Genomic DNA, 22,811 nt, shown 5'->3' with positions numbered 1-22,811 from the left:
ATGATGGGAAGCTCCTTCCCCTCTCTACCCTAACCCTCACTCTGGCAGCACATGAACCCTTCACCCCGTGCTATAGAGGATCTCATTAAACTGTTGCATCTCATTAAAGCATCTCGTTAAACTCTGGCTCTCCCCAGCTATGAATCCCAATCCAGTGGGCTTCGGGAACAGGAGGGGGACAGAGAGAGTAGTTCCCTGCCAAATGTAAACCAGATGGCTACAAAACAGAGATTATTGAGGGATAGCCACTATGAGTAGCCAGGATAGAAAATCCCATACTTCTCCCACAGCACACACCATTCCCTGTCTACACATGCATGCATATGTTCACACACACCACAGATGCCTTCACGTTCCATTCTGCCATCCCCAACCCTATCACATAGCATGAAATTACTAAAACCGGAGGAGATGCCACGCATCCAGGAAATGTGCCTTATCCTGCATCTGGCAAGCAAAAGACAGTCCACCAGAAAACTGAGCAAGCCCAGCTCTGGCTGGGATGCTTCTGCCTGTTTAGAGAATATCTGTGGCTTTCCTCTCAAAGAAACCCATGCTGGGGTAAAAGGCTGGTCACCTCTGCTGGGATGAAAGGGCAGAGGAAGCTGTGAGTGAATGGCCCATGGGGTGGAGAAATTGAAGACATCACAGAAATTAATCATCTGACCAAAAGAAAAAGGGAGGGTACTGAGCTGCTGCCAAAGTTGTTTCCAGTCTGGCTTTCCACTGAGAGCAAAACGACCTATTGAACATAGTAAAAAAGGCCTGTCAAGGACATTAGATCCATGAGGATTACCTCACATCTACTCCGTCTTCCCAGGCACAGCTCAAGTGCATTAAATAAAACTAAAGCCAGGTCTTCTCTGCTGGGCACAGTTATGCAAATTGTAGGCATGATGAGATGAGACCCCTGGCCAGTGTAATGGTATAGAGGCTTGTATGGTTGTGATTAGACCAGACAAGCAGTGCCTTTAGAGTTTTGTGTTACTGGTTCCTGCATTGGGAGACCTGTACTGGCAAAATCCTCCAGCACAGGCTTGGCTTGATTTAGCCAAAAGCTGAGTGAACGAACGAAACTACTCAGCACACGGCAGCAACTGTCCCAGCAACTCCAAAGAGACAGTAAGATAAATTATTGTACCAGAGCTAATGGAAATCTCCTGCCATGTGAGGAGAACTCTAGACAGGCTTGAAAACTCTCCCAACTCACCCACCTCTTCCACTTGCCAAAAAATGCAGATCTTTCAGTGAAATCTCGACACCCAAAACATCTCTGTGCAGAAATAGGTTTACTGTCCCCTGCTGCCAGGCATAGGGTCACACCACTCAACCTTCCTGACACTCGCCCATGGTGAATGAAGACAGTCACCTTGGCTGGAGTACCAAACCACATATCAACTTAGGAGAGCTTTTTTTCTGAATAAAAAATATTTTCTACAAAACCCAAATAATTTCTGGGAATTGGGAAGGAGCTATAAGCTGACCAAGGGAAGTTGTACCTGTGTTCCAGGGGTTATTACAGCTGGCCCACGGTAGCACTGCAGTGAAGGAGCTGAACAGGTAGAAGAGTGCCCAGGACAGGATGATGATGTAGTAGATATTCAGATAGCACTCAATGACTTGTGAGGCATACCCAAGTCCTGTGAAGGAAAGCAGAGGAGGTGAGGATGAGGCTGCCAACCAACTCCCAACATATCAGGCTTAACTGCAAACAAAGACATAGATTGTGCCATGGTTAGAGGGGTGCAACACCAACCACACAGTTCACTAGAGAATAGGGAGAGAGAATTTTGTGACTGTACGTGCAGACAGGAAACATTGATGGTATCTCTAGACAAGTCTATGATGGAACAGAGAGAAAACCTTTCACTGATGGAAAAATCTTTTTCTGACCACTACCATAGTACTGCATTACACTACCTCTCCTACAGGAAAGCCAGCTCTAGCTTTTAAAGAAAAGAAATGCAGGTGAGTTTCTTCCTTCTGGAAACACTCAGGCAAACAAGGTTCTCACAGCTGATACACATCATGCATGAAGTACTGTGTCAGAGAAAAAATACAGATTTAGGAGCTGAGCTCTGGACTTGGATCCTGCTTGTGCCCGTCACTCGCTGAGACAACAGAAAAGGAATCAGGTCAGAAAGGCCCAATTTATTTATTTAAAACTGGTTGTCAGTGCCCTTTGAGATGCCACTGCTGTCCACCTCCAGGCGCCGTGCCAGAGCACAAGGGTTCTCCAGTGCAGGAGGTCCTGGACTCCCCAGGGAATTTCAGATAGCACTGCACACCTGCGCCTGAGGGAACGAACCAGGCCTTTAATCTGCCTGAGCACGGGGTTCTCTGTCTGATAAACGTGGGTAACGAGCTCTCCTCTGGACAGGAGAATTGTGGATGTTAAATTCATTGACATATTAATGTCATTAAACAACCTTCCTCAGGGCCCCAGGAGTCCTGGTTCTTACACCCGTGCCTTAGCCACAACCCCAGCCCATCTCCAGGCTGTCAGACCAGTGCGTGCAGTGTGATTCCCCCCAGTTCGCAGGACACCAGCCTGCAAATGCTGCCACAGCAGCCCTGGGCACAGCGACGGGCAGGGAAAGTGCCATAAGCCAGCCAGCCTTCCTCATCCTCTTCTTTCTTCAGTATTGTCCTGGACTACATGCAAGTGTTTGTGTATTGACATTTCCATCCTCCTCCTCCTGCTTGCTGGCCATCCTGCTTCTCCTCTCTCCCAAGCTCCGAGCATCTCAAAGCAGAGACCCTGGCTCGGCTGGACCAGCACAGCCCCCAGCCAGCACCACACACCCTCAGTCACCTACGGGGAGGGAGGGGACAGGGCACTGCCCCCGCACACACAGCAGTCACCAGGAGGGATAACAAAGCTGGGAGAGAGAGGAAGGGAGGGAGTATAAAGGAGAGAGAAAAAAACAGAATAACATTTCCAAAAAAGGCTCTGAGTCTTAATTGTTAGAAAGTACTGCCAGTAATGCCCATAACTTGACTGACCTTCAAAGATGGGACAGATCTTCCTCCAGGCAGTGACCCCTCCCTGGCTGGTGTACTGCCCCAGTGCCGTCTCCAGGAAGAACAGTGGAATCCCGCAGGTGAAGAGGAAGATGAGGTAAGGGATGAGGAAGGCTCCTGTAGAGAGGGGTAAGATGCTGCCCCAGAAACCTCTTTAAAAACTTATTCCCATCACCCCTTGCCCGGTACCTGGGGCCACAGCTGGAATCAGCTAGATAAACACAAATATTTCTCTGAATTAACTGTGCAACCTCTGTTCAAAAACCAAGGTCTCCATCACCATAATTGCTTGGAAAAAAGCCCAAGGATGGTATGTCTTGTGTTACTGCAGTACTTCTGCATTTGGTCTTAGCCAAATCCTAGAAGTAAGGAGTAGTCAGGCAAGGGGATAAAAAAAGGCAGCACTGTAGGATTTTTCCCTGCTTCACTCTCCTGACCTTGTTCTAACTTTCAGCAGGAGTCGGGCAAAGCAAAAGCAGTCCTTGTTTCACATAACCACATTTGTTCTGCTTTTCCTGGGAGTCACAGCAAAACTCCCACTTGCCCAGAGGATACAAACCTGGAGGCTGGTGACATTTCTTGATGAGTAATAAATTTACCGGGATATAAATTTGCTTGAGACATATTTTACATCAAATTTGAAAAGCAGTTTGCACCAGAAGAATGGAAGTAGGGGAAGGGCAACAGAATATCTTTCCAGCATTTTCAAAATGGAAAAGTTTAACTTCTCTCTTCAAATTCAATTTTTTTATTAAAATATAGAGAAATGTCTTAAGATAAATCAGCCTGAAATAGCTCTCAAACTAACCCTTGATGAAATGGAAGAGGAAGGGGAGAGAGAACAGGGTGGGTTGTTTTTTTTCAGAAACAATGATCAACAAAAACAAAGCATGAGAAAAGACAAACAAACAAACAAAATAGGAAACAAAAAAAGATTTAATGCCCTGTTTAAAACTGTCTGAATCTTTTTTCCTTCTTTTCAGTTTTGCAGCCAAATAGAAACACCCAACATTTTCACTGTTCCGCTCAAAACTGCCTCTGAGATCTATTTCACTGTTGACCTTCCTTCTATCACCTCAGTCTTTCTCCCCATCATTCGTGTAGGTTTTCACACTTTTACTCCCCTCCAAACAGGCCAAGGCAACTGCCTTCCTCACTGGAACAGCTGTCGAGGTTTTGCTATCCTATAGAGTAAATTTTTGGTCATGAGTACCTCCCGCTGCCACTGCCAGAGCCGAGCCAGACATTGTTCCCCAGGCCCTCTCCTCCCCTGCCAGCACAGGCGTTTGCACTGGAATTCCTTCCCATGACAATTAGCAACTAGGAACGCTTTCTTGTTTTTAAACTTGGGTTTAAGCCAATAATGTTGCAAATACAAGGAACATCTAAATTCCCCCTAAACACAGCTGTGCCACAGCTACAGGGGACCTGTGGCTGGAAGGAGGGAGGCTGGTTCACAGCGTCGTCCAGCCTTGCAGAGCAGGGAATGGGAGCTGCATATGCTGAACTAGAGGCAGCTGCTGCTGTTGGTGCTGCACGACATCTCTCTGTGTGCCAAATCTACAAGACAGTTTTATTATCCTGCACACACATGGGCCTTTCAGCAGGTCCCATACTCTCTCCTCTGTTGCCATTTGTCCCGGAGGCTGATCCATTTTAGTTTCTGAGTAATGAGGGCTTTCTTACATCTTTATTGCCTTGTCGCTCTTAACCTTCCCAGAGCAGTTACCAGCTGAAACTCCATCTGTGATCTCCCCCGTCTGCTGCTCCACTGGAGGACACTCAGCCCAGAGAGAAGCCCCTAAAACAGACTCTCTTTCCTTAGGAGTCAGTAACAAGTTCAGGATGTTGAGCAATTAGATCAAATTTGAAAGGTCAACCACAGATAAGTTTACACTTGGTTGCTTTAAAGCAATTTAGCACAATTATTTTTATGCCCTCTGTCTTTACAGCTTTATATCCATCTCAGTATGTCCAAAGGTGGAGAAAGGTGACAGGACAGCAGTCTCCAATTTACCAGGAGGGTGGCACAGGGACACAGCATTTATAGGTAGAAAATGTCTTTTTTTGTAATTTGAAGGACTTTTCCAATGGTGACAATATCTTTGAGTGTCATGGGAAAGACAGTGCCTTGTCCCATACTAATTTGTTGGCCACCTTGTTCCCTAGAGCCTGAGAGAGAGAGAAAGGTACCTTCTGTGTAGTAGCATGCTTTCTGCAAAGGCCGTGTGTGAGCTGTGAGGGAAAGACTCTCCCATCCTAATCTTTCCCAAGCCTAGCCTTGTTGGCTTCTGAATCACAGCCTTAGATATTCCAAAGGAGTTTAATTATATTTAAAAAAAAAAAAAAGTTATTCAGTAGATATCTAAAGTGAACAAAAGTAGCCTTTTCACTTACACTAATTAGCATACAAATTGCAAGGACTACTGAACTGGACACCATAGGCATAAACTATGCAAAGATATCATCTGAGCTCAGGAAGAAATTTTCCATGCAAAACCCATGACTTCTCCCAAAGCGCCACTGCAGAATGGGCTGTTCAATCAGATGCACCACTAGTGTTTACTAACCCGTGCTGGTCTGACTTGCTTTTGGTGCCTCCAGTTCCTACCATCAAAACCTCAGAGAAGGAGACTGGCGGATGTACTAAAAACCATCCTAGGTTCAAGAAAAACTCAATTCCATTTTCTTTAACTGTTCTTTTATCCAGCCTCCATTTGGTGCAGAGAAGATATTGTATTGATTCCTGTTTGATTTGGATTAACTCCAGTAACAGCACAGGGGACAGGAATCTGGGAGTCCTGGAATGAACTACAGCTGAATCACTCATCCATTGGTGAAAGCTCACAGCACCTTGGGAAAGAAAGGCCTTTGTGGCATGGTCTGCAGAGAAAGGAAGTTTAAAGTGGGGGGAACATGCAAGTCCCAAAGCATTATTTCAAGGTGTCTCTAGAAAACAAGAACAAAAGAGAAGTTATTGCTGTATTTGACATGTAATTTATTATTCCTTCTTTAGTTTTATATAGTTAGATTTTGATTCACCAAGAAAAGTTAGTGACAGTCAATTATTCCCTTCCTCTGTCCCAGTTTCATTTTATTGTTATGAGAAAGTTTAATTTTCAACCTGTAATGATCTTACTGCAGTGTTATTGGAAAAGGAGAGTCACACAAGAAACAAAAGGGAAGGGGAACGAACCCTCCCTGGGGATGGGTTCTCCTAGCGGTGGGTTGCCCACTGGGAGAACTGTTCCTGGGGAAGAGGTAGCAATGTCCTTCTAGGGGTATCAGGCCTTGGCAAGGATACCAGCACCACCAAACCCTTTCCTAACAAGGACCTGAGAGAGGTAGGGGTGGCACAGAGAGTAAGAAAAGGGAATTATGCCGGAGGATTTTGCTGATAGTTTACTGACCACTCACAGCATTTGGTGGTTTTGGAAGATGACTTGTTTCTCAAGATGTCCAAGAGCCTTAAAGAGTTACTAATGTTCATTTTGGCATCTGAATTTGGGAGAGCTGCTTTAAGAAACAGTACCCGCTAGGGAGCTGGATTCACCCCTCAGGTTTTTTTCCTCGTGGATTTTGCAGGAGCTGATTTGCTGGAGGAAAGAATAAGGGAGTGCAGGTGGGGGCACACGAGGCATAGGAGAAATGGGTCAGGCATCCATGTATCTCTTGTCGTGCCTACAGACCTAGGATAACTCATGCATGCTATGAACTTACCACCGCCGTTCTTGTAGCAGAGGTACGGGAACCTCCACACATTACCCAGACCAATTATCTCCCCAGCCACAGACAGCACAAACTCCATTTTGCTACTCCACTGGCCTCTCTCTTCCATTTCCTCCTTTTCTATCTCTTCAGGGGCTGCAATGGCCCCATTGGCCTCTCCTTCCTTAGCCACGGCTCCTGTCATGGCTCTGTGGGACAGAGGAAAGAGACGACATGGGCTGTAAGGAACCACTGTAGGACATGCTGGTGGGAAGAGGAGGGAGGGGACCCATCTCCACAACAGATCTGTTCCTAATATCACCGTGAGGTTCCCTTATCCTCTGTAAAATGGCTTCTTTAGTGTCAGCATGAAGCATTTTCACCAAGTTAAGTCAGTGTTGAAGGGATGGAGGAAAGGTCACTGGTCAGGTGAGATGGGCCCACCTGCACCACCCCTTCATTGGACTCACCCCTGAATTCACCCTTCCACCCCCCACAGCCCCTTCCTCATCCTTCCCAGAAGACCAGCCTTAGTGTACCTCCATCTGCCCCTCCGCACCCTGACTAAACCGCTCTGCGTCTCCATCAGTGCTGGAAACTTGGCTGGAACCTCGGAAACAGCAGTTCAGAGGAAAAGAACAGGAGCTGGAGCTGAAGCAGGGCCTGGTGGCAGGAGTTTCCCTTCCACACGTGCTTTATACAGCAACTGTCTCCTTCTGGAGTGGTTTCAGAGGGCCGGATAAAAATGTTACAAATGAACTGTCTGAACAAGAATGGACAACCTGCCATCTTACTTCAAGGCATTGCCAGGAGTGCTGTCTTTGACCCCCTGGACACTACATTACACTACCACACAGCCTGCCACTTCAGCAAAATACTTATTTGACCCAGGGTCCCTTCAGTAACGGACACGGGCACCAATCCTCCACCTTTGCTCAACCGTGCAAAGAATACAGAGCAAGGAAACGAAGCCATGAGATGAACAAAAGGACCTCATACCTGTGAGGTGTTTCAGGTCTGGGCAAGGAGTATTGAGGTTAGACAAGCTCAGTTACTGCAGTGGAAATGTTGGTAGGAAAAAGCCCAGCAGTGGAAACACGGAGTGAAGTCACTGTTGGAGGAAGCACATCGAATGTGACCGGCCCTCTAGGGTGGTATGAGGAAGACATCCTCCAGTCTATACAAACTCTTGAATTATGTTTAGCATCATCTTGATTAAGCAAAGTTGGTGGCTGCTTGGTACAAGACACAATTTTCTATCATGTACAAAGTCCTTTAATTAGCTAGGTAATTTACTAGGCAAAATTCACACAGACCAGACTGAATGTTCTTTTTCACAACATCTTCGTATTGTTTACAGGCATTTGATTATGAGAAGAAACTAAAGTGTGAAGAAAGCAAGCTCCCTTTTACTTAGCTAAAAAAAATTCTCCTCAAAAGCTTGCTGTGATGAGTTACGCGAGATAGGATGCACATGTGAGTCCACCCAGAAAGCACAGACCTAACACGAGCAGGGTAGCCGGTGAACTGTGCCAGGGAAGTCCTAACTCTAGCCACATCTCACTGGTGGCATTACTGAGCAGAAGCTCAAGGGATACACATTCCCATACCAGGGTTAGGGAACTACACTACAAATCTCTCCAAAGCCTTTCCAAAGCAACAGCATCTCTGCTTCCATTCCCTCCAGTTAAGAGTACTAAGAAATCAGGCCTTTGTTGCTTCACATCAGCTTACAGCCTTGGTTTGCTGGTGGTTTGATAGGTTTTTTAATAGCACAACTATCATTCCTTATGCGCCTCCTAAGGGGACATCCCCATCTCCAGGGAGCAGCAGGGACAGCAACCTGCATCACTCACACTACTTAACTCTTCTGCTGCCCTGGACCACTTCAGCTTGCTCTCTCCCAGGCAGTCCAAGTACAGCTCTGGAGGTGGCTCAGGCCAGGGACCGTTACCAGTCAGCAACTCAGTGGTGAGCAAGACCTCATCACCCTTGATGTCATGTCCTCTACCTGATAGGACCACCAAACCTATCCATCAACCTTTTACACCAGGATGGTGCACCAGGAGCATGACAGCTATTCCCTCCCTCCTTGTACCTACTCTCTCTCCAGTCATCTCCCGCTGAACTAGCACCAGGGCATGAGCCATCTCATGTGAGTAGGGACTACCAGGGAGTCTGACCTAACTGGGAATAAGGGTGAATGTAGTCCTAACATCAGACTGGTCCAGCAGCCTAGAAACATCACGGCACCTGATTTGGTGTAATTTTCAATGGGGCAAGGGGGAAGCAGGAGCAGGAACTGGTTGGCCATGCTTGCACTTACTCCACACAAGGCAGCATCATTATTGCCATGTCTCATTGGCTTCTGTAAGTGGCCCAAATTAAATGATTTCATGAACACTAACCCTCTGGATATATCAGACCCTGGGGCAAAGAAAGATGTTTGCATATGATAAGACAAATTCTACTGAATGTTCATAGCAAAGCAAGCCATTTTTTTGCACCAGGCATGTTGCCTCCCTTTGTCAGTCAAGTAAAGAAAGGAAACCAGATCTCACACTTCAATACACCAATTGCTCTCTAAACGCCCAGGGAAACAACAGTCTTTGTTTCCCCACCTGCCTTCCTTCTGAAGGCCCCATCCTATTACCTTTGAAATTAGAGGCAAATTTCCGTGGACTCCGAATGCAGAGGGCCAAATCCCATGCAAAGGATTAACACTGCCTTTAGTAAAAGGGGCTGCAGCAAGAACAGGGGAGCATAAACCACGGAGGAGAGCAGTCAGGAATCATTGAATGCCATCCTCCAGGCTGTGGAGCTGCCTCTTCAAAAACATCGCAGAAAGATTCTGCTCCCCTATTAAATTTGAGAGGTTTTTTAAGTTTTTTTTCCAGTAAGGGCTTATATATGGGCAGTACCAGAGTGGGCACAGCCAGCTTCAGTGTCAAATGCAGATGCACCGGGGGCACTAAGGAAGCAACCTCCCTTTTTTCGCTAGCCCTTGCCCTTTACGGTACCATATGCTGGAAAGCACCTATTGGCTGGCATTGCTTGCACTGCCCCAAACCCACCAAGTCCTACAATATGTGTGGATCTACACCTGAGTGTGAAGTTGAATCAGTTCTCTAACAGGCTTGTACAAAACTCTAACCCGACATTTAAAGAAGGTAGTGCAATCCAGAATTCAAGGCATGCACCCTAAATGCTGGCTGGTGCAGAGCCAGCACAGAGGTCCTCCCAGTCCCAGCTTTGACCCCTTCACTTAACACCTGCTGGGTTGGACTGGGAGGTGGAAATACCAGGCCCTCCCACCAGTCTTTTCTCAGTTTCTAAAGCTCAGGGAAGGCTCCTTTCCCCACTGCCTGCTTGCAGCAAGGCTTGCCAGCTGGCTAATCAGTTCATTCAGATGCTGCAGCACAGCCTCCTCATCTTTGAGAGGAGCAGAGCTCCACGCACTGTCAAATGTGAGAGAAAAAATAACACATACTTAATGAAACGTGTTTGATCTGCCACAGTCCTTGGCACGTTCCAATTTGCTGCAGTCCAGGGCACATTATCAAGTACGATGATGCTTAAGTCTGGGTTCATTGAGGATGTCATGAGAAGCTGACGGGAGAAGGCTTAGTTAATCCTTTGCTTTTATTCTTCTAATGCAAGGTGGGTCCAAGAGCCAGCCTATTCCTACTAGCATTTGTGGTTTACCTGCTTTTGTGTTAGACCTGTTTCACACATGGGAGTGGAGGAAAATCACAATCAGGGAGTCACCTCCTCTCACCCAACAACAGGAAGGGAATGCCCTGAGTGCCAGCCCACAGCCTCAGCCCTGTCACCAGCCTCCACCTCAGGGACACCTGGACCAGGGCTTTGACTTGGCACCTCTGAGGTGCTCAGTGCACCTCTCCTCTGACTCCTGAATAGGCCACCGCCAAGGACAGAAGCTGGAGTGCTGCAATGGGGAACAGGGCTGGGACAAACATAGACTGGCAGGGGAGATACGGCACTTGTGGCTTCATTTTCCTATTTCCAAAAGGGGGAAAGCACCCTGGTTATGAAATGGAACCTTTTCAACTGGGAACAGGTGGTAGATTAAACCAGTGCACAAAGTTTTGGCCCCTTGTGCCGTGACCTTCAGGCTTCTCCCTTCCCAGACAAAGCACAGCATTACACATCCCCACTGCTTCCCTTTCTGCTTTGCCTGCTGTTTCCATGAGAAAGCCTATTCACACACCTCCTGGCTCTTTTCCTGAACATCTAATCCTACTGTGCTCCTGCCCTATGTGTTCCCAGGCCAGATGGGGATTCAAATAACTTCTTGTTTCCAGCTAGGAACAATTTGGCTCTCCCACAGCAGCCACAGCCACCCACTGTGTTACACCGTCCCCAACAGGCAGACATCTTCCTCTCCCTTTGGATGCCCCTCTCCTTAATACATGAGTTTGGAGAAAAGATTTTGCCCCTCACTGCCTGCCTGCACTTTTTCTGCTGTTTCTTCACCAAAGTTTGGAGAAAAATCCTCTGACTCCCTTGCTCCCAGCCTCTTTTTTCCCTCTGCCATAAAGTTTCTCCAACTGTTAAGACATCACCTGGCTTGGTCCACAGTCTACCCCTCTCCTGGACCCACTCAGCCACCACCACCTTTCCTCCTCAGTTCCCTCTGACATTGCCAGTCTCTTCTCGAGGTGCCTTGCTGTCTTTTCAACCCTCAGCACTTTAAGGAGGTGCCTTTTTCAAGGCCTGGAGTATCCTTTGCAGACATGACCCCTAGCCTGTTGTCTTCCCACAGGGAAGAGGGGGCTTCCTCTGTGCACAGTGCAACAGGCAGCTCTGCATGAAATCGTACTGGGCTTCATACTAGGCTTGGTGCATGGAGGCAGCCACGTTTTCCTCTACAAGGTTTATTGATGAGAAAATAAGACTACACCTAGGTTTCCCAGGCACTGGAAAGAGAGCAGGCAGCATGCAGGCAGCCATAAACACAGACCTCACCAAGTTCCCTTCTTCAATATTTGAATGAGGTAGCCCAGTGTCCTTTTGGTCACACATTTTGGGCTGTGTTTGTCCCACACCTACCAACATGAAATTCTTCAAGTATGGCCACAAAAGGCAAGGAGAGCCCAGGACACCTCTGAAGCGCTGTGGACACTCACCAGCTGGGTCTGATGGACCAGATGCATGATGTGAGAGAACAGCATTTGTCGGCTTTATTTGGGAACAAGCTGCGACTAAAGGGGGAAGGCAGGAATGAGAAAGAGGACAATGAAAGTATCCTTTGAAGGTAAAACATGGTGATATCCTCAGCCTCTCCCAGGGCAAAAAGGGCTTATTCAGGGCTGCTCAGGTGAGACAAGGAACAAGAGAGAGATGGGAGAGACTAGAGAGAAGCCACCTTGGGTTTTGGCATCAGAGGAAGAAGCCATTAGAAATGCTCCTAAAGCTTTTATTTCCACAAACTTACTGCCTGTTCCTGAGTGCTGTCACACAGGAGCTCCTACTGCTGGGACGTTAACATCCTCTGCTTAACCTCCTCTGCTGTTTTATCTTAAGGCAAATGGGAGAAGAACAATCTCAAGAGCAAACAGTGAAACAGAGTGAACAGCAAGCAGAGAAGTCATTAAAAAGCAGCCAATAATACTTATTAGAGGGAGCACAGTTTTAAAGCACCTTTGGACACTCATAGGTGCTGCCTGAGCTGCAGAAGGCAGAATTGCAGGTGATGATGCAGACAGCTGCACTGCACTTCTATTTCTTGGTTTCCTTTTGAAACAAGCAGCACCAAGCACGTAAACTGCAGATTAAGGTGGGGAGGGAGGAATCAGAAAGCAAGCAGACCGGGCTGTGTTACAAAAGAAGGAGCAGGAGGACACATAAAATCCTCTGGTTGCACAATATGAGCCAGCAGTTAGTCGGCAGCTGAAATCCTGCGTCGCATTTCGATGACAGGAGGCGGGGGCGGCTGTGGGGGCAGAGACACAAAATCAGGGCTCAGTGAGGAACAGCAGTGCCAAGGTATGGCTTAAGAAACAAACCTGGTTAGAATAGAGCGTGGGGGCTGCTACTGGAATAGGTCATATCTGCAAGATGGACAGGAAAATATTAGCAGTAGAAGTAAGTGCTTTCCAGCCAATCTAAGAGCCGCTACGTGAGCAGGGATGGCTGCTTCAACCACAGCTACTTCCAATCCCGAGTGCTGCTGGAGAACGGCTCACTCCAGCTGCAAAAAGGAGAATGGCAAGGGAAGATGCAGCAAGAGAAAGACTGATCAACTCCAGGACAGCAGTCAAAATTAAAATGCCTTTCATTTCAAGCTGTTGGAAGCTTGTTGGCTTCTTTACACTTTCTAATTAACTTCCAGCTTGTGTGGGCTGCAGGGCATTCTCGAAGCATCTGTTCAGCAAGGTTCATGGGACACAGGAGGCTGTCACAAGGATCAGATCCTGCTTACATTGTCTCCAACGTGAAATAAGAGCAACGCTTCTGCAGTCAGTGAGTTTGCTGCTTACTGAAACCAGTAAGAATGAGATAAGAAGTAACTGTGAGTTTACTAATGACATGTACATCTGTGATACAAGCTGCAAGGATTACAGAACATCATCCTTCAGAGCACACGCCCTCACGCTCAGGAGGGGACAAATGGCTCCTGCCCTGTCCTCAGCTGCCAGGACAGGAGAGCCTCACAAGTACCTAGTGGTGGTTGGACTTTCCTGAGGATCAGGAGCAAATCCCCTGCTAAAAGCAGTGTAAGCTGTTGTTCTTAGTGCCAGTTCAGTTCAGTCTCTGTTGGTGTTTGCAACTCACCAACCCTGCTCTGGGCTACAGAGACACAGAGGTGGTTTCTTGCTCCAGCCTAAAAAAAAATGAAGACTAATTGATGAAGTGCATAAATGGGGTGTAAATATGATCAGAAAACAGCCTTTGCACCAAGGTAGATACTCTTCAAGACCTCCGCTCAGTCCATAGTCTGTATGGTCCATAGGTTTGTATTCTACTGCCACATAGCAGGAGCTTTAGCAGCATGCAAACACAGCAGGATCCTTCTTACAGAGCATCACAGAGACAGATCTCCTGCAAACACAGAGCCAGGCTGGCCCCAGCCTGGCCCCAGTGGAACCCCTAGAGCCACCCACCCACTGGCTGGAGGTGTCTGGCTGAAGTCCCACAGCTGCGTCAGGCTTGCTCAGAGGTGCCCATGCACAGCTGAAGTGTGGGGACAGCATGGCTCCCCTTACTGGCTGGAGGAACGGAGCAGGTGAATGGCACGCAGGGTGAAAGCCGCACTGCTCCAGCACCCGCTCTGCAAACAGGCACACCAGGGGCACAATGGGGCAGTGACCTTTAGGGCAGCCTGGAGGTGCCCCACAGGAACAGGGCAGAGTCCACAGGAGGAGACACAGTGGCTACAGGGCTGCCACTTCACTGAGGCAGCAAATTCATGGAGCAAGACACGCCACTCCACAGTCCTGGGCAGATCAGGTGAAGGGAGGGAGACTGCCAGCCCCCAGCACTGCGGCTTGGCTGCCTGCCGCTCACCCAGATCAGCCGGGTCTGGAGGCTGAGGGGTTAGGGAAGGGTGGGCAGCAAAGCGGCAGGTGTGTGAGGGTCTGCACAAAAATCCTAACCTCTGCAGTGCCTAAAATATGAATCCAGCAGTTACTTCCCTGGGGCTACTGCTTCAGGGCAGGAGAGCAGAAGACCCAGTGCTCCTGGCAGCCAGTGTCTCCAAAAGTCTGTGGTTCGGAGGTGGGAGAGCACGGCAGGGGATTTGGCATCACACTAGGTAGGCACTTCTAGTTAAACTCCACCAGGCAGGCACACCCTGCCTGACCTCCCGAAGACACAGCCTGGGGACACTTGCTATCAGTGATGAGAAATGGGGAGGATGGAAAAAGAGTACTCAAGCAAAACTCTTCTGAAAGGCAGGTGAGGTTATGGCATGACACATTACCTTATGCCTCCCAGCACAGAGGATGAGGGGAGCCAACAGCTTATTTGGCAGAGCCCCGTGCCTTGGCACAGATGCGTGCGCAGCCATCGCAGAGCAGTGGAGCAGCGCTGCATGGGCTCCCCTCAATGACCGTCCCTGCATCAAGCTCCCTGTTCAGCCCTGCACAGGGAGCCCAGGACGCTGCAGCCTGCTCAGGTGCAGGCTGGGGATCTACCTGGCTGACCCTGGGAAGGCTCATCCATCTCTAGTTGGTACATAGGACAAGGCGCATCTGGTAAAACTGGGACAGGCAGAGGTGCCTGCGGGCTGACTCTTAGCAGCGCCCATGGTAATGTCACATTGCAATGCGATTGGGACTGCATCTCACCTGCACCCTCTGAGGGCCAAGCTATCTGCTCTCCAACGTGGGGCACCAAAATGTTCCTATAGCTCTGCCCAGGAGCATGGGCAGGTAGAGACAGAGTGCAGGGCCCATTAGCCTGCCCTCTGCAAGGACCACATCTGCACCCACAAATCCAGCAAAGTCGGGCTGTTGCAAAGCCGCAAAGGTCAGGTCCAAGGTTCGGCCTTGTGTATCAGCAGCTGTCAAAGAAGAAAAACTGGGGCAATGGCATTTCCAATGGCACTGGATGAAAGCCCTGATTAGTAGTGATTACTTTAAAAGCATTGTTGATTTAAGGAGACACAGATCAGGTGTTACGAAACCCCGATGTGTTCTGCCTGGGCTTGCTCACAAATATGCCCACAGACCCCTAGAGTTTAACATATGCACAGACTGTGCTGTCTCTCTGCCTCACCCTGACACAGGAACAAATTTGATGTAGCCTCTGAGGCAAGAAGAACAAGAAGCACACTCCCAGGCACTTCGTTTAGAGCTGCAGTTCCCAAGTCAGTGTTCCAGCCCCAGCACCTCTGCAGAGTGGCACAGGAGGAGAGGGAGCCACTGCCTTGTGTTGCAGGAACTGAAATGCCTACAAGCCTACCTCACTCCTAACACTTTTCCTCGTGTACCTGTTATCACCTAGCCATTGTTACCCTTCATCCCCACCCCTGTCTGGCCCACTCTCAGCTCTCTTCTCAACTTCTCTGCTCTCCGAGTCCTTTTCTTTCTCTCTCTCTGCTGCTACAACCTTCAGTACTAATTACCCATCTTTCAGGCATCCCTTTGCTCTGCAGCTTACCGGCAGCCTCCCAGCATAATTGCTGCATGTCATCTCCTATAGGAACCACTGAAAGAAAAACTCTTCGCTGGGTTGATCCAAACTGATTATTTTCTCCCCATCCTCCAGCTCTCTCTTCCTTTGCTTAACATTAGGAAGCTTTTCCCCTTGTAGTTTTGCTGGCCCACTCCCCAGAGCATGGCAGACAGCTAGCATGCAGCAGCTGGCTGCAGGAAGACCAGAGACACCGGCAATCCCAGTGTGACACATGTATCCAGCCAGATCTGCTCAATGAGCTAACACCCAACTCACCTGAACACAGCACAGATCTCCCCCAGGCAAGACTGTCCTGTCCCGTCCTGTCCTGTCCCAATGGAGTCCAGGCAGAGAATCCACCAAGAGCCAAAGAGATACAGCAACAGTTAAGGCAAACACTCCCCTCTCTCCTCCTCCTGTCCCTCCCCCTCCACCACATCACCCCACCAAATTATGACCCAGCTTCTGTGTTGGATGGCAGGAAGGGAGGTACATCCAGGCAGGCAGGAGAACTTTCTCCCCAGCTCCCTTACAACATATACCTCTCCAGACCTTGAACTGTGGCCCTGACAGGAAAGCAAGAAAAGAAAGCAGTCATGGTCAGGCAGGGTAAAGGCCCAACGTTTGCAAAGATCAACCACAGCCATCAGTGGAGTGACTCCAGCTCCACTCGACCTCAGCAGGAGGGAGGTCTCCGCTTGCAGACCCCGCAGTATGGCCCAGGCTGGCTGCCACATGCCTTACTGCTCTGGGGCTCCAGCACTTTCGTGGGATAGTGGCATCCCTTAAAGTCATCCTGCAAATATGCAAAATTTATTATCTCCATCTCCAGAGACCACGACACTAAACCTTCTTCAGTGGCCAAGCTCAAGACTCGCCAACACCATCAGGCAGATGGAGCAAAAGGCAGAGAGCAGGTGGAGGGGGGACCTTTGTCTCGTGCTCACACAGACCCCTCCGTGCCTGCCTGTGCCATACACTGCAAGTGCAAACACAGCTCATACGAGAGAGCTCTGTCAGCAGCGAGAGATACTGCTGGAGCCTTGGTTTCTGTAGTGTCTGTGGTCACTAGAAGTGAGTAATTCTGCACCTTTGCCCTGGCAGCTTTCTTTGTACCCACCTCAGCCCCGATGCACTTTTCCAGGGCTTCTCGTGACCAACGCCAGCAGCAGGCATGCCAGTTATGCCATTTTTCTCAAGACAGTTCAGCTCACATTCTTTTTTTTTTTTTTTTTTAAGGTTACGTTTAATGTTATTAGTTTTGTCTTTTTCTTTTTCCGTTAGTGTGCCTGCCAAATTCCTATTGACCTTTTCAGGTATCCACATAGTCAAACCACAGCAGCATGCAGGACTAGAAGCTAGGACACATCCAGCACATGCTCCAACCTGCTCACCTGTGTCAGGGCTCACCAGATGAGCACCCCCCAGCCCCCTCAGTAGGAAACCTGGGAGCTGAACAAAAGCTCTCACTATAGCAGAGTGGGAAGGCGGTAGGTTTATGTTCCTGCACACTCTATAGATGTAATTTGTAATGTTGTCTCAAAAAATTCCTCCATGGGTGCCAGAAGCCAGTGAATCAGATTGCATTAGAGCACACCCGATTGCCCTGGGGACAGGCAACGCTGGAGATGTGCATGAAGGGAGTCACCCCTGTGCCTGGCAGCATTCTCAGGATAAACCACTGAGGACAGCGCTGGAGACAGGAGGGAAAAACATCTCCTTCTACTTTGGGAGTGTTTACTTGCTACCTCAGCTGACACTGCGGGAGCCAGTCTGGGCCCATGCTGCTGGGCAGCACAACGCGGCACAGACCAGCTCAGGGTGAGTGCTCGGGGATGTCCCCAGGATGTCCCCGGGCTGGGGAGCTCTAAGCCAGCCCAGCCCCATCCCAGAGGCCCCAGCTGGGCATGGGGCCATGAGGGCAGAGAGCTGGGGTCACAGTTGGAGCCGGCAATGCCTCTTCACAGGCAGCCAAAGCGTACCCTGCTTCCAGGATTAAACTTCCCAAGCATGCCGTTTTTCAAAGCCCTGACTTTCACCTACCGTTTGGGCTGGTTGAGTGGGTTGGTCCCATACCCAAAGAAATACAGGCTGATTCTTCCCTTGCATGGGTGGCAATCAGAGGGGCCAGGCTCCACCATCTGCCTTTCAGGGGCTGTCTCTGAAGTCCTGAAAAACCACAAGATGAACATCACGTGCTGGCTACACGACACGGGCACTACACTGCCTCTGTCCCTGCTAACAAAGGACAGGGCCACTGCCTGTCCTGCCATGGAGAACTGGTGTGACCCGGGACAGCTAGGGAAAAGGTGCAACAGAGGTTATCTACATATGAAAAGGGGATTGAGATAAGCCTAGGTAAGCAGAGCTGACCTAAAAATTTGATTTATCCACATTGAAGTGTTTCACAGGAGCATCACAGTTTTCTTCCAAAACCGTAGATGGGAAATGACCTGTGTGACATTAAGGTAAAACAAGAAGAAAGTCAACCTAAATGAAAACTTTATCTATCAATGTGTGAAAGTCATTTTCCAGCAGGAAAAAAGGCTGCTAGTTCTGCTTTCCAGCCCAGAAGGTACACTCAGGTTTCAGAGTTTCCCACCAGGCATTAATTCACTGTGTTTTTAAATCCTGCTACAGACATGGGGCACCTTTCTCCCACTGCAGCAGCCTCCATGCAAGCGATTGCACTAGTGTGATGTCCCAGACTGAAAACCAGAAATCACCTTCTGACCAGTCCAGCTGTGGAGATACGGACTTGTGCTCAGCCCCATGCCAGGAGAGTGCAAGGAAAGGGGTGACGCACTCCCTGACCACTAATTGCCACCTTTACTGGCAGAGACAGCCCCTGGGCAGGCGCACTGAGCTGTGCAGCTGTGTAGGTAGGACAGCACTGATAAAGGATGTGGCAATCTGACTGCAGGTCTCCCCACGGCATGGGTTCCTCCTCCGCCACTGCCACGGGCAGAGGCAGCTTCCTACGGGGGCTAGCAGAGGGACTACGTGGCAGGACACAAGCCCAAGGAGAGGAGCCACAGCCAAGGCTCATTTGGCACAGGGGACAGACGTGGGCAGGGATGAGCCCTAGGAGCTTTGGCAGGGGTGGGGGATAAATGCCAACCCCAGGAAAGGAGTCTTGACACAGGGTATGGAGGGAGCTGGTAGGGGGAGAAGCAGCTCTCCTGGCAGCTTGGACAGGGAGAGTGTGAATGAATCTGCTCTTAAACATACTATCCCTGAAGGGGAAGTGCTGCTTGCAACAAAACCTGGAAACATGCAAAGCATCCTACCCCCCAGGCAGCATAAACCCCTCTCAGAGCTGGGATCCCGCAATGTGCGGCTCCAACACCAGCAGAGCCTTGGTCTCTATAGCCCTCCCCACAGTGCATCACGAGGTGCGTTGTGAAGGAAGAGATGGCAGCGTCTGATTTTGCAGGCAGCAAAGCCAAGGCAAGAGGAAGCGCCATCGCTGTGCCCAAAGATGCACAAGAGGAATGGGAAAGCACTGCTGTCCCACCACACAGAGGGATCTGCTCCCTCTGCAGCTGCCAGCCCAGAGCCTGCAACATGGGTTTCCACACCCTTCCGTCAACACAAACTCTCTGCAAAACGACCTGATTCCCTCAGCGTGCCAGACCCAGGGTGGCTGGAGACCAGGACTCAACCTACTGCACCAGCCTTTGCCCTGACGGATGACTAATCCCAACCTCAGAGATGTCCTGCACCTCCACAAAAGTCTCCCCACCCCCTGCCTGCAGGCTAGCAGTGCACCCTTACCTCCCTTTTTACCTTCCCTTTTCTTCCCTCAGAGCAAGTGTTGGCTTTTCCCATTATTCGGGTCTCCCCACTGTTCCCTCCCTTCCAGCCGGCTCTGACACACCTCCCTGGCAGCAGCAAGCCGCAGGCCCCACCATGGTTCCCTCTTCCACGAGCCACTGAGACACACAGGGCTTCAAGCCAAAAGAAGTCCACTTCTTCCTGGCCCAGCTCCTGGGAGAAAGTCTGTCAGCGTGACACCCTGTGGCTGCATGCTCCTAAATGTTACAGGCTGGGGAGGTGGGCGCTGGGGGTTGTTTTGGAGACAGAGAGGCCTGCAGCCCTGGTCACCCTCCTCTCTGGGTCACCTGCAGGAGAAGCCACCACTGTCCGCACTTGCCCAGACTAATTTACCTTATGACTGACACCTTTCCTAACAAAACAGGAGAAACACTGGTTCTCCTGCCACTGCTTCTTTGGTCAGGAACTTGCCTAGCTGACTGAATGCTATGTTTGTGGAGGAGTTTCCCCTAGGCATTCGTATAATTTATTTTTTATGTTTATGGATAATTTCTGCTTAAGTAAGCCTATGACTTCCTACAGTAGTTTCACCGTAACTAATCACAAGTGAACATAACCAAAGTCACAAGTGCTAACAAGGCCCCTCAGAACCAGGATGGGCTCTGGCAGCTGCAGCACTGCTCCTGTGCCAGGCTCCCAGAGAAGATGAGGCTGTCAGGAGCCTCCATCTTTGGAGGTATGGGCAGGGTGAGACATGAGCTATTTCACAGCATCCCTGGTGGGGGAAAGGATGAGGCAAGGGCAAATGGCTTAGGAGCCCAACGTTGACAATAAAGGTCGTCAGGAGCAAGGATTAGCAATGCTAGGGAGACATCTGTGGTCTAACAGCTTCTCTGAGACTAACCTCAATGCTCACTGTTGATCAGAGACCAGGGAGGACCATGGAAAAAAGGCAGGCAGAGGACACGTGGGTATGTGCCTATTTGCTCCTGCTTTCCCTCCCTGCTTCCTCAGGGCAGTTGAGCTTGTTGCGTGTGTTGTGACAGCAAACACCTCTGATGCACGAGACACGAGGACACAAAGGACAAGGTCATTCTGCAGGGACAGAGAAGCGCATGTTACTGCCCAAAGTGACGTGACTCTGGACAGGTCAGGTGGAGAAGGGGGTAACCGAGTCACTGGCAACTTTCAGAAGCAACAGCTTCCTGGATCTGTCTTTGTGCTTCCACATGTGTGCTTCCCTTATCTGCACCATGCAGATCCCCATCCTGCAGGCTGCTAACCACGTTAGCAGACAAGGGCCCAGCCAAGCACCCTGCTCTGAGGGATATGCTCATTTGCACTGGCCTGAACAGATTATTTGGGGATCTCTGCTTTGCAGGATTATGTATTCCACATGTTAAGACATTAATCTTCCTCTGTTCTCTCCGTTTATGCACCATGGCCTGTCTTCTCCCAACACGTCCACATTTCTTGTCACCAAAATGTGCAACACAAGTCACATTACATGATTCTTCAATAGCCACAGAAAATTATTTTGTATTATCACTAGAGGCAAAGGAGAAGGACCTCTCAAGTTGGGCATCTCTTCGAACAAGCTGGGAGTCCCAGTGTTCGGGATGCTCCCCACAGGAACAGATGCATCCAGGTCCACAGGTCCATCCCTGAGATCTAAAGTCTCTCCCCTGCCCTGTGTGGGCATCTCCATCCATGAAGGAGGACTGATCAGGGGGCTGAGACTCTTTCCCAGGCACCGCTGATGCAAGCACCACAGGACGGGAAAAACAGAGCCTAGTTTCTGCAGACAGATGAACAGAAAGGTCCAAGCACTAATGACCTGGGGCAGAATCTCAGGGACTTCTTTATTTTGATGTGAACTTCTCGTTTGAAACAAAACAAAATCAAAACAACAGAAAAAAAAAACCCCAAACATGAAAAAAACCTGGGTCTTTAATCTCATCCCCATTTTCCTGCAAATACTGAGTTGAATTCTCAGGCTAAGTAGCAGATTTTGGATTCTGAAGGTGGGAGATTTCCAACAGCCATGCATCCCCTGTCTAAAGGGACATCATTATCTCCCCAGCTGAAGAAAGTATGAGTAGGCATAAATTCCACAGACTGCAAGAGGAATACTGCGCTGCTCTTGAATGCAATGAAAATCTCTTTCACCATATTCTAAATCATGAACAATCACCATATGCCAAAATCACCATATTCTGAATTTCACCAAAATTCCCTCTAACCATGGGATTTAAAAAGTGTTGTGAAAAACGTCATGTCTGGAAGCTTCAAATACATTAATTTCCGATTTAGTCTATCAACCTTCTCAATAAGCAATACAGAATATACTTGATTCATATTTCAAGCCAGGCATCCCAGGTTCTAACACTTTGTCTTAAAGTCCTATGAGAAATAAGACATTTATTTAAGAATGTCCAGGAAAACCTTTGGTTTTCTTGCTTATCTGACCTGCCTAGCTCATCCAAAGCTTTTACAGCAGTTGGGTCACATAGGAACACACGCTTGGGAGGTTTCCTGGCTCATATATAACCAGATCGATAAACCACATGCCCTGTTCACTGGACACCAGACTATTTTGAAACAAAGCCCCAAACCTTTCACCAGACTCCCACTTTGCCTACATGCAGTTGAGCAGACTTTTGGAGATAGCTGTGGACAATCGCTATTTTCTGTTATGGTTAAAATAGCTTCCCAGTGGGCCAAACCTCTTAAAGATATTACTGGAAATGAAAGTATAATTCTGTTTAAGATTAGAATTACATGAATAAAAATATCTCTTGCTGGAGTGTCTAATATGATTCACACAAAAAGCCAACAGAAAAAAAACCCTTCTGTATTGAACTCCACTCACTCATTTCTAGAAGGAATTTCTACCAGCTAGTACTGTACCCAAGCGGCAAGGCAACTGGATGGCTCCATCCTCCATCACGCTGTGGGTCTCTTCCAAGAAGGGCTTTCCTGGGTTTCTAAGCCTTTTCCTACCCTCAGCTCACACGAGCCCCATGAAGCACTGTGACAGCTGGGAAACCTGGAGCTCTGAGGCTTTGAGGCTGCCCAGGAAAATCGTGACAGCCAGTTCAGCCCAGACCTCCCGCTCCCCAGCCTCATGGCTCCAGCACCCCCAGAGTTCTCCAGAGGCA

At 49.0% G+C, this 22,811-nt stretch overlaps 1 protein-coding gene and 1 long non-coding RNA gene across 7 annotated transcripts in view; both read right to left on the bottom strand.

Moving 5' to 3' along the window:
• The window catches only part of SLC6A12 (solute carrier family 6 member 12), a 39,950-nt gene extending 23,623 nt beyond the window's left edge, over positions 1-16,327 (bottom strand). Inside the window, exons 1-6 of one of the 6 annotated variants that reach the window (XM_027807700.2) lie at positions 16,150-16,231; positions 10,223-10,341; positions 7,732-7,843; positions 6,745-6,941; positions 3,007-3,141; positions 1,500-1,640 (exon numbers count right to left, since the gene is read on the bottom strand). In XM_027807700.2, the coding sequence (XP_027663501.1) occupies positions 1,500-1,640; positions 3,007-3,141; positions 6,745-6,937 (469 nt within the window). In that variant the 5' untranslated portion in view covers positions 6,938-6,941; positions 7,732-7,843; positions 10,223-10,341; positions 16,150-16,231. Of the gene's footprint in view, positions 1-1,499; positions 1,641-3,006; positions 3,142-6,744; positions 6,942-7,731; positions 7,844-10,222; positions 10,342-16,149 lie in introns of all 6 variants that reach the window. The other 5 variants (XM_027807699.2, XM_027807702.2, XM_027807697.2 and 2 more) reach the window with 5 other exon arrangements.
• LOC129736124 (uncharacterized) lies at positions 5,365-6,562 on the bottom strand. Its single transcript, XR_008732315.1, has 2 exons — positions 6,442-6,562; positions 5,365-5,973 (listed from the first exon to the last, which is right to left on the bottom strand). It is a non-coding gene; the product is annotated as an uncharacterized LOC129736124 (long non-coding RNA).
• Positions 16,328-22,811: the final 6,484 nt, after the last annotated feature.

The sequence above is a fragment of the Falco cherrug genome, chromosome 5, assembly GCF_023634085.1.
Source record: "Falco cherrug isolate bFalChe1 chromosome 5, bFalChe1.pri, whole genome shotgun sequence".
In the NCBI taxonomy this organism is placed as follows: domain Eukaryota; kingdom Metazoa; phylum Chordata; class Aves; order Falconiformes; family Falconidae; genus Falco; species Falco cherrug.
This window is presented reverse-complemented; position numbering and strand designations above follow the sequence as displayed.